Here is an 11,195-nt window from a genome sequence, read left to right on the forward strand (position 1 = left end):
TGTACTAAAGTAACATTGAGATATTTGCATTTGAGTATTTCCTTTTTTCCCCAACTCACATTTCATAGGGAAATAATTTACTTTTTTATTTAAGGGCATCATGTACTGTAGGACACTTAAAGCAAGACTGTGTAACTTTTAATAGATGAAATAGCACAATCTTCCTCTTGAAAATGAAGTTGGATTCATTAAAACATATAAAGCACACCTTTCTCATTGTAATACACTCAGGGATTTTACAGTGTTGCTTGTTTGGGTATGACCAGAAACTAATGATGGCTGATGTTAGCAATCTTAATATCTTGCAGTGTAACTGGATTTACTGAGTCAGCTCTCAGACTTTATGACTGCTCTCTACTCGCTCTAATAAAGGTGTCTTTAGACTAACTGACTCATGACAATATTAGGACATTATTCAATTGAACTGTAATCATGGCTGCTGTTCATCAGAAGTAACAGCCAATTTTAAATCAAACTCAAACTATCTACTTCACAGATTAAGATTTCACATACAAAATATATGATACGCTAATTAAATATGAGACGTACAACTATCACTATTCAACCAGCTACAACATTAAAATGCTGATTGCAAATTAATGCACCAGTTATAAACCAATAAAAAACATATAACACTGAAAGGTGGCATTCAGCATAAAGAGTACTTAACTTAACTTTTGCATATACTGTATTGCTGATAACACTTCTGTTCTTTTACTTACTGCATGTATAAAGCACTGAATGCAGGACTTTTACTGGTAACTGAGTGTTCTAACAGTGTTATATTTCCATGATGTATCTAAAACTACAGGTGCACCAGTCCAAAAAAACAACAGTTGAACATTAAATATCAAGGGAACAGTCTCTAAAGTCATATGTGCAGAGAAAGAGGAACAGTGGTCACTGGAGTGAAAAAATATCACAACGAAACTATAATTGTATGGTAACAGTTACTGTCTAGTTTCTTAGGCAAAATACAGATGTAAACAATAAATATCCCTATGTAGAGACCATTACTTTTTAATGTTTTGATGAATGTATATTTTAAAACAATAAATAAATACATCACTCTGAACATCTAGAAGAAATCAGGAAGTCAACAAAGATAACTTTGACAGTGAAAAATGAGTTGGAGTGAGCAGTCATTAATTGTTTCTCTCATGTCCGCTCACTGGCTGGGTGTCATTAAGTTGTGTTGTGCTTTGTCCCTTCAGACATCCAGAGAGGAAACCCATCCCCGTGAGCTCACGATGGGGGTGTTCACCATCCAGGCCCCAGTCTTCTGCTCTGTCATTGGCCACCACGAAATCTGCACCAGTTTAAAACCAGACACCACTTTCTTCCCTCCCTTCACACTACGCAACCCTTAAAAAAGACAGACGAGGAGGGACTGAGTGAGTGAGTGTGGGTGTGTGACTGGAGAGATAACCGAAGTTCATCTCAGGATGCCTGCATACGCCACCAACATGAGGTTGAAGTTCCCCATCTTGGCCTTGACTTTGGAGATTATCACAATCATCCTGTATGCGGTCTTTACGGTCTACAGTGACGGAAAGAGTCATGATGAGGGGGACAAGAAACACAATGAGACCCACCCTGACACGGAGCCACTGAAGCTCTATCCCAGTAAGTCTACCTGGGGCTGGTCGCTGAGGGATGCTCTGCTGCTGGATGTCTGAATGTTGGGTCACTAAACTATTTTTGAAGAGGTTGAACACATGTCAGATTTTGTTTAAAGTTAATATTCTCAAAAACTGGTGGAAAAAAGCCTGAAACTGTGTTTTAAATTCAGCCAAGCTTTGAGACACTTCAAGAGAGGCAAGACCCTACAAAGTTAGCACCACTTTTTGGAGTTTGTAGGCCTGCTGACTCCAATTGTGTGATTTATAAATATTAGAAAAAAACAAAATGCAGCTTATTTTTATTTTTTAAAAGGTGCTTTTCTTCTTTTGTCTTAAATTTTGAAAGAGAAACCTTCTTCATAAGTGTTGCTGTTGAACTGAAACAGACCTTTACCTTCATTGGGATAATGTGCATTCTGTTTTATGGGTGTAATTTTCCAATTACTTGCAAACAGAAATAGAAGAAATTGAAGGCTATTTTTTCACAAGCAGGTCTGCTGAATGCAATAACAGGAGTCACGGGGTCGCATTCTCATCCTTCACAAGTCTCCTCATACACATGCAGCTGAGGAGTCAAAGGGATCCGGCAGGGAAAAGTGTCAGGTTTCATGCAGTGGAGGTCACATGTGATTTACATTAATGTGTTAAACACAATAGTATAATATTGATCAAAGACACGTGGTCAGTGGGGCAGAAAAGTGCTTTTACTAGTATTTTGTGGAGCATTTAAAGGCATAAATATCAAGATGAGGAACTACTTATGTCTTGCTTAAATGTTTCTGTTCAAAGTGAGTGAGCACAGAGCAGTTTTTACCGTTTCAGAAAATTCTTTATCAGCATTAAGATAGGTGCGCTTTACAACTGTATGAATGTTTGCTCATGATTGGGTGGGGCAAGTGTGAACCATAGAGATTAGCTCAGTGTCCAGCAACCAGACCGAGCATATCTTTTACTTCATATGGGACGTTTCTTAGAATCATTATTTGGCTCTTTTTCACTGTTTATTACACTGGAGCAAGACACATTTAAACACATGCTTAAAGACTGTTTGAATTATAATGTGTGCCATCTATATAGTCGAAAGATCATGTAGTTTCCACATAAAACTTGCATATAGTGGACCATGACTCAGCTTTCAAACTTGTTGTGATGTCATAAAATACTCTCGTACATATACATTTAACGTTTTTCACATTTAAGCTGAGCGCAAAGAAACTTTACACTGTCAGCAGATGAATGTTTAAACACTTCTAATATCTAATATCAATCTCTGCTCATACTTTAAAATAAAGTAATAATAAGCAAAACACATTGCTTATTGTAAATGGAGGCTTTAAAAAAAGAGATTTACCTACATGTGCTAAAAACTTCAAAATTGCCATTTCCAGATGTTAAGGGACACATCCCAATGTGTGAGTAAAAAACACTTGCTTTTGGCAGGCTCAGTAAAGTACAAAACTATTTTAATTATGCTGAATGCGCTACAGCCATGTCCATGACCATTTAAAATGTGATTGGATAACGTGTGCTGCATGCAGAGAAAAACCTATCCAAAGCATACAAGACATCTGCAATTATAGGTTCAAAGCAAGACAAATAAGCAGGGAAATGTGGACTGGAGCGAGTAAAAAGCTATCATGACTTTATCTTCACGGGGCAAATCAGTTTATTCAAAAAAGAAAATGTAAATGACGGAAACAAATTATGGTTGTCTGGTATGACAAAACACTGCAGAGGTTTCCAATTAAGACTCTTGGAAAGTAATTTTATCTTAATTAGGAGATGATTGCAGAGTGAAAACACCAACACGAGGAAATTTGTTGTGAAGAAATAATTTATCTTTTTGCACCACTTGTATCACTCCCCTACAGACTGCACTACAGTGGGTCCCCTGAGGGGAATCTCTCTCGTTTTGGCTCACCCAATTCTCCACAAGAGCATTACAGAGTGTTACCTAACATCTGGGGTGGTGCCAGTCACTGTGGCTGCTTTCCAACTTTACTTCCTCATCTTCAGTGTGCTGTTCACTAGAAGCCCCCTACTACGAGGAAAGCAATTCTTAGTCACCCAGCTGAGAAGAAATTGGCGTGTTATTTGGTGAGACCAGGTTGGAGAATGGAGGGGGGAGTAAAAGTTCAAACTGAAGGGGCAACCAGGTTTTCTTCAAAAACAGCTCTGTGAATGTAAGCCAAATCAGATATTTACACCTCGACTCGCTGCTGCTCAATGTTCAACAATACTGACATTGGATGTTATGCAGCATTAAACAATGACAGAAGAGGATTTTTCATGATAACCCCCACAACTAATTTTGCAATTACTCCTTGTTGAGTTATTAAAAGTCACAACATTTTGAGCGACACTCCCCTCTCCGAGCTTGACATGAGAGAGGAATGTCTTTACAGAAGAGAGACAACCATCAAATTGTTTGGGAAATGATTTACTAAAGAAGAATTTCAAATTGGTATGATACTCTTTAACCAAAGCAGTGTAAAATATAGGCTAGGTTGACAAGATGAGATGTGACTTTAATTTAGTTTTGGAGATGATTAACCTCAGGTCATTATTCTTTCTTGTCAAAGCAAATTAAAGTATTTAAATGAATTTTAAATAAACGAGAAGATAAATCAGATTTTATTGACAACAAAGTTATTCTAAGTAAAAAGGGAAGCTTTTTTAAGTATAATTTGTTTCAAATTGCTTTTGACTAAAGCAGCCTCCAACATACAGCTCAGGTCATACAGCATTTAAGTGTTCCATTATAGTGATTTTTAGCACATATAAAGAGCAAATTAACCATGTAAAACAAAACATTATACTTAAATCAACATTTTTAGATTTTGCCCCACAAAAATAGATGTAGGAGTTTTATGTTGTATGTATGAATTACCAAATTACATGTTTAAAATATGCACTCATAATAAAATCATGTGTAAATGATAAAAATGTCCTTTAAGTGGGATGCTGAAAAGTATTTAAAGGAATAGTAGGCCTAGAGAGAGTTAGATAAGAAGAGTGATACTACAGTAAATATGAAGCTAAAGCCAGCAGCTAGTCAGCTTAGCTCAGCATGAAGACTTAAAACAAGGAAAAACTAGCCTGGAAACAAAATCAGCCTAACTTCACCTCTAAAGCTGCAGACAACTTCCAGACCAGAACTCTAAAGTGGATAGAGCCAGGCTAGTCTTTATGCTAAGCTAAGCTCACAAGGTCTTGGCTTTAGCTTCATATTTACTGTTAAACAATTTCATCTCCATTCAACAATTAATTCCAGTTTAATTAAAACTGTTTAATGAATTATACTAGCTGGGTTGCAGTCTGTAGTTAGAGCTGCTGTCATCCTGTCTTTCTCTTTTGACACATCATTGGAGACAACCTCCAATGATGACTGTGGCTGAGTGCATACGGCCTATACCGTAAAATGTGTAAAAAAAATTAAATGGTTCCAACCATGTGTAGAATCAGAGTTTCAATACCAGGCTACTATTACAAACCACAAATAATAGGTGAAAAAGGTTCGATTTCAACCAGTATGGAAGTATTTAAAGTCAAGACCACTTCCGATTCTTGGACATTGAAGATTCTGAAAGCAAAAAAAATTCTCTTGGTGGGAATTGAACCCCGGTCTCCAGGTTGAGAGGCAACCAATGGAAAAACAATTTTCTTAAATTATTAGAAAAGAAACTCTATTATATCTATTTTAACATCGTTACTAAGTCAGAAACCATTTTGATTGCAATTGTAACGTGTTACAATTGACTTCAACCATACACTCCATGACACAACCTACCTAGCTGTCTAGAAACAATTAAATTAACATTAACCCTTCTATTGTCCTCGAGTCAAGGAAGGAAGGGAGGAAGAAGGAAGGAAGGAGGGAGGACGGAAGGAAAGGAGGGGTGAAGGGAGGAACAAGGAAGGAAAGGAAGGAGGAAGGGAGGAACAAGGAAGGAAAGGAGAGAGGAAGGAAGAAGGGAGGAAAGGAGGGAGGAAGAAAGGAAGAAGGGAGGAAAGGAGGGAGGGAGGGAGGAAGGAGGGAAGGAAGGAAGGAAAGGAGGGAGGGAGGGAGGGAGGGAGGGAGGGAGGGAGGGAGGGAGGGAGGGAGGGAGGGAGGGAGGGAGGGAGGGGGGAGGGAGGGAGGGAGGGAGAAAGGAAAAGAGGAAGGAAGGAAAGAAGGACAGATGAAATAAGGAAGGGAAGAAGGTAGGGGGGAGGAAAGAAAGGAAGGAAGGAAGGAGGGAAGGAAGGAAAAAAGGAGGGAGGGAGGAAGGAAGGGGCTGGAGGAAGGAAAGAAGGAAGGGAGGAAAGAGAGAGGAAAGAAAGAAAGAGAGAAGGAGGGAGGGAGTACAGACGGAAGGAAGAAGGGAGGAAAGAAGGAACAGTCAAAACAGACGGGGTCAATTTGACCCGGGAGGACGACACAAAGGTTAAAGGTTAAGACAGGGAGAGGAAAATATTGTGGATAAAATAAAATACTATCATACCTCAAAAATCAGTATTGGCAGAAAAACGTATTAGTATTAGACATCAGTTTGACAGAGATGATCAAAGAGGGATCATTATAGACCATATAAAACGACTTACATGGTTCTGTCTTGTTTCTGGTGCAATTTGAGATGTTACCATTCCCATTTGTTACCATTGCTCCTGGTCTCCCCTACAAGTGTCCTGTCTAAACAATCGTGGCTACCTTTAGCCTCACTACAGACAGAGGAAATTAAGCCCATTGTTTTACAGCCTGTACATATCTCCATCTATTATCCACATAAGCAGTTAATCATGTCAAACTAAATGGTTTTTGGGAAACAGAAGTCAAGAATTAAGAACTTTCTTTAACTCTGATTTATAACCTAACTCTGAGCTTGTAATATTTAATGTGTTTTTACTGTCAAGCATGTATCAAATATTCATAATGAAACATGGAACTGATCCCTAACCCTGCTGTCTTTGTATAACAACAGAGAGTAACCTCTCCCTGAGACTTCAAAAGTCTAAACTTATTAAGGTCATATGCACTTAATAGAAGCAGAGCAAGGCCACAAACTCAACAGGAACAGCATGAGCATTTTCCCAGAAGCCCATTCCAAGTGTGATTGAATTGCTTTTCCAGTTAACAAGTCACGGCTGACAATACAGGCCCTGTGAAAGGAAATGACCCCTGTGAACAGCAGTAAATGGCCAATAAATAATTTCAAAGTTAAAAATATACCACCGTGAACAGCAAAGTCGTAGCAAATGGTGCATTTGTAATTGAAGGCAGTGCATCATAAAAATGTGTCATCTGATTCAATTACATCCCTACATTTAGCTGAGGCTAAAGTGGGACTCAGGGTTAGATCAAAGACCTGACCTCCTTTCCAATGTCTCCAGTGTTCCAGGATGTTCACGTCATGATCTTCATCGGTTTCGGGTTCCTGATGACCTTCCTGAAGAGATATGGGTTCAGCAGTGTGGGTGTGAACTTACTTCTGGCCGCTTTCGGCCTGCAGTGGGGCCTCCTTATGCAGGGCATCTGGCACCTGGAGGATGGCAAGATCAAAATTGGCATCGAAAAGTACGGCTGTTGTTTCTCCACTTGTTTTCAATAAGCACCTGACTAACCTTCATGCAGTTAAATATACATCACCACTTCACCAGTTGCTGCTAAGTAAACCAATTACCTGTTAGATGTTGAGAAGCTCTGACAGATCACTTTTGGTATTGTTCTATTTTGGTGCTGTCCTAATGACTTATTTTCTTCCCTGTCCTGAAGAATGATCAATGCAGACTTCAGCACAGCTACAGTCCTGATCTCCTTTGGAGCTGTTCTGGGTAAAACTAGCCCTGTGCAGCTCCTCATCATGACTATACTGGAGATCACCATCTTCTGCGTCAATGAGCATCTGGCAGTTGAAGTCCTTGGGGTGAGTTCAGTAGTACACATGCATGTGTTGATGAATTACATTGCAACTGGATGCATATGGATTGTTATGATTGGATGGTGTCACCTTTTCTTTCACAGGCAAGTGATGTTGGAGCTTCCATGACCATCCATGCCTTTGGAGCCTACTTTGGGCTGGCTGTGGCACGAGTACTTTACAGACCGGGTTTGAGGAATGGACATGAGAATGATGGATCTGTTTATCACTCTGATATGTTTGCTATGATTGGTAAGAGCTACTTACATTTAAAACCTGACCTCATTGATTCATAACTAGCCTCTTACACATGTATGTCATCTTGTGGACACAATAAACGTGCAAAAACAAATCCAGAAATGCCAGACAATTGCAGTGTAATTTTATATGAGATTTTTTTAATTAATTGTAAAAATACTGTTTCATTGTTACAACAGGAACCGTCTTCCTGTGGATGTTCTGGCCCAGTTTTAACTCAGCCATCGCTGATCCTGGATTGCCTCAGCTCACGGCAGTGATCAACACCTACCTCTCCCTGGCCGCCTGTGTGCTCTCTGCCTATGCCATCTCCAGCCTTGTGGAGCACAAAGGGAAACTGGACATGGTCAGACAACCGTCCTTTAACATCCACAGCAGCACTGTTTGAGACATGTGATTTAAATTTTTAAATATCTTGATATATTTCAGGTGCACATCCAGAATGCCACCTTGGCTGGTGGTGTTGCTGTGGGAACATGTGCTGACATGGCCATTGGGCCATTTGGCGCTATGTTGATTGGATTTGTGGCTGGCATCGTTTCTACCCTGGGCTTCAAGTACCTAAGTGTGAGTTTAGAGTCAAAGCAATGATGCAACATTAATAAAACAACAATACTGATAGTTTTAAGTTATAGTTGAATTAAGTTTTGAAAATGTACTTGATAATTGGGATTTTTAAGTATTCAAATGGGAAAACAAAACTATAAAAATACAAACAAAAACAATTTTAGCATCTCAAATGTGAATTTTGTTGTTGTTCTATATATCTGCCTTTTGAAATGTTGGTAGGATAAGAGAGGACATTTGAAAATGTCACCATTAATTCAGGGAAACTGTGATTGGCATGTTCCAGAATTTGTTGACATTTTGTAGATTAATCAAGTAACTAATCTGTACATACAATAATGAAACCATCACCTGCAGAAGATTTGATACTCAACTCAAAAATGTTTATCAGTCCATTTGTTTCATTTTTATAGATGGAATCCTGTATATTTCAGTGATATGAAAGCTGAACTTCATGCCACCTCAATTTTTAAATCAAAATGCATATTTTGCCCTTTCATATCCTGTTTGAAAAGTCAATCCTTTGGTTGTAAAAAAGATGTCTTTTTCCCTCCTCTGTAGCCTATCCTGGCAGCCAACCTGGGCATCCAGGATACCTGTGGTGTCCACAATCTGCATGGCATGCCCGGCATCCTGGGAGGGTTGGCTGGTATCGTTGCTGTGGCTTTGGGAAGAAAAGAAGGGTAAGGGCCATTCACCAAAATATTATATTATAACTTTGAAAAAATATATTACGTCAGCTACATGTAAGTTTGAAGCTCTTAAATTATTGTCATCTTTTCTCCTCCTCTACAGAGATGCTGCCATGCAAGCTGCTGCCTTGGCTTCATCCCTCGGGTTCGCTTTGGTCGGAGGTTCTATTACAGGTGGGTGGAGATGAATGAAAATTAGGCCATATGTGTTATTGTGTAACAGATACATTTCTGAGCACAGGGTTTCTTATAATTCAGCAAAAAGGGCAACATCCTGAGCTGAGCTGGTGACTGAACAATTCTTCTTCTTCTTCAAGGTTTAATAATGAAGTTGCCCTTCTGGGGACAGCCTCCAGACCAGAACTGCTTTGATGACTCTATTTACTGGGAGGTAAGAGATCCCGATCCTCATAAATATTACCTCCGGTCTCTGACTGTTGAGCATCAAAAGTGATAAATGCAGTAGTCCAATATTTTTTTAAGTTATTAAATCAGTGATTCAAGGATCATATTAGATGGATGTGGTTTACTGCGTCAGTAAAATCAAGATTTTACCACATTGGCTTTCATTCATAGAAAACTATTTTTTCCAGTGATTATTTGAAAAATCAGGTATTGCAAATCAGACAATAACCATTTGCTTATCTATTTCATCATGGTACAGACAAGTGATTTACAATAATTGTTTTCCAGGTTCCCGCAGAGGAGGAGGAGAACGAGGAGAGTGGGGCTCATGCCGATCACTCAAAGAACAAAGCAGAGGTGTAAAGCGATTGACTTAGCAATTAAAGTTTTAAGCAGAAAATCATTCATCAATAACACATTTTTCACCATAGCGCAGTTTACATTTTTAATTTGGAACACAATAGACTCCAAAATATCATAAGGGTAATCTGATTCTTACAATTGATTTGGTTAATTCAATCTACTTCAAGAAAAAGACACATTTTAGGAATTTGAAAGGAGATCAGTAACCATCAGGGATTTTTTTTACACTGAAAGTTGTGATCAACAGTTCACAATAGTCATGAGCCAATAGTCATGAGCCACTGTAACAATAGTGGGTCACACCATAGCTTCACTGTTGAAACACTTCTATAAGCTTTTTCTTTACTTTGTTTTATATTATAAAAAACACAAAAGCATGTTTTAAGACATTAGTATAGTGTGTATTTTCCTTCATACATTCTTCTATATTTTAATACACCTGGCATACGTATCTGTGCTGAGGCTTCAGGTCAAAGACAGGAATCAAACCCTGCTTTGATCTGCTGCTTCGTGTTACCTCACTGGAGCCCAGTCCTTCTGCAAGGAGCTGCAGTCAGACTGTGTGAAGTCAGCTTGGCTCTGACATGGGCAGGGATAGTAGCATAATGATTTGTAACTAATAAACTTTTGTGTGTCTTATCTTCCACTGCTTCCAAACATTTTCTATCCGTCTGAGGGCAGCTTAATAATTTCTTCAATGCAATAATGAGCTGTGCATTAGGATTGGCTGTCACTGGGCAAGCTGTGGTTTTATTGTTTCCTGTTTTCTATTTACATCTGATGTACTCTTTCGTGTACATACAGTTTAGCATTTAGATGGATTGACATGGTCAGTTTGATTAAAGCCCTGCACTGTCAAAGAAAAACTGGTACTGCATGTTTTTAGATATCTTTATAAAAATGCATCAGGATCTTGCAGAAAAAAAGAACAGACTGGCATTTATTTTAGGTGCAAATGAGACAAAAATGTGTTGTTGTTTTTTTACCCATTATCACCTTAATGCATCTGTTGGTGTATTTTCAGTCTATTTCTCTTTTTTCTGCAGTTTAGTCATAATAAAAGAGTCTTTTTCAGTCTTTTTTGAACTGTCACACAAACTCTACTGTGTCTATCACAGTATTAGACTTTGCTTTGTCTGCTAGATATCTTTTGAATCTGCAGAGTGTTGCAGTGCTGACAGACAGATTTTTATTGTGTCAAAACATAGGACTACAGGGCTAAATGAAAATGACTACGTGTAGACTTATTCAATAATATTTTAGTTTGTCAGATTATGTTTGATGCTCAGACCACTGAAACACACCAAAATTTGTATTTTTATACAGTGGACATGTGCTTTTATTTGTATAATATACTAATACTGTCATAATAAATATGGTTTTGTACAATA

The 11,195-nt window shown here is 38.5% G+C and overlaps 2 protein-coding genes across 2 annotated transcripts in view; both read left to right on the forward strand.

Moving 5' to 3' along the window:
- The window catches only part of LOC133997968 (cysteine-rich venom protein TEL1-like), a 19,637-nt gene extending 18,267 nt beyond the window's left edge, over positions 1 to 1,370 (forward strand). The window contains exon 8 of the mRNA XM_062437708.1: positions 1,215 to 1,370. Coding sequence (XP_062293692.1) covers positions 1,215 to 1,370 — 156 coding nt within the window. The remainder of the gene's footprint in view (positions 1 to 1,214) is intronic.
- Positions 1,366 to 11,195, forward strand: rhag (Rh associated glycoprotein). Its single transcript, XM_062436850.1, has 10 exons — positions 1,366 to 1,626; positions 6,993 to 7,176; positions 7,375 to 7,525; positions 7,624 to 7,771; positions 7,957 to 8,123; positions 8,207 to 8,344; positions 8,906 to 9,027; positions 9,140 to 9,210; positions 9,354 to 9,427; positions 9,730 to 11,195. Exons 1-10 carry the CDS (start codon positions 1,446 to 1,448, stop codon positions 9,802 to 9,804), a joined length of 1,311 nt encoding a protein of 436 aa, XP_062292834.1. The 5' UTR covers positions 1,366 to 1,445; the 3' UTR covers positions 9,805 to 11,195.

This window comes from Scomber scombrus, chromosome 17 (assembly GCF_963691925.1).
Source record: "Scomber scombrus chromosome 17, fScoSco1.1, whole genome shotgun sequence".
In the NCBI taxonomy this organism is placed as follows: Eukaryota; Metazoa; Chordata; class Actinopteri; order Scombriformes; family Scombridae; genus Scomber; species Scomber scombrus.

Coding starts and splice junctions, on each gene's coding strand:
- rhag (XM_062436850.1), top strand. CDS start 1,446: ATGCCTGCATACGCCACCAACATGAGGTTGAAGTTCCCCATCTTGGCC. Junction 7,177..7,374: donor ATCAAAATTGGCATCGAAAA/GTACGGCTGTTG, acceptor CCTGTCCTGAAG/AATGATCAATGCAGACTTCA. Junction 9,211..9,353: donor GGTCGGAGGTTCTATTACAG/GTGGGTGGAGAT, acceptor TTCTTCTTCAAG/GTTTAATAATGAAGTTGCCC.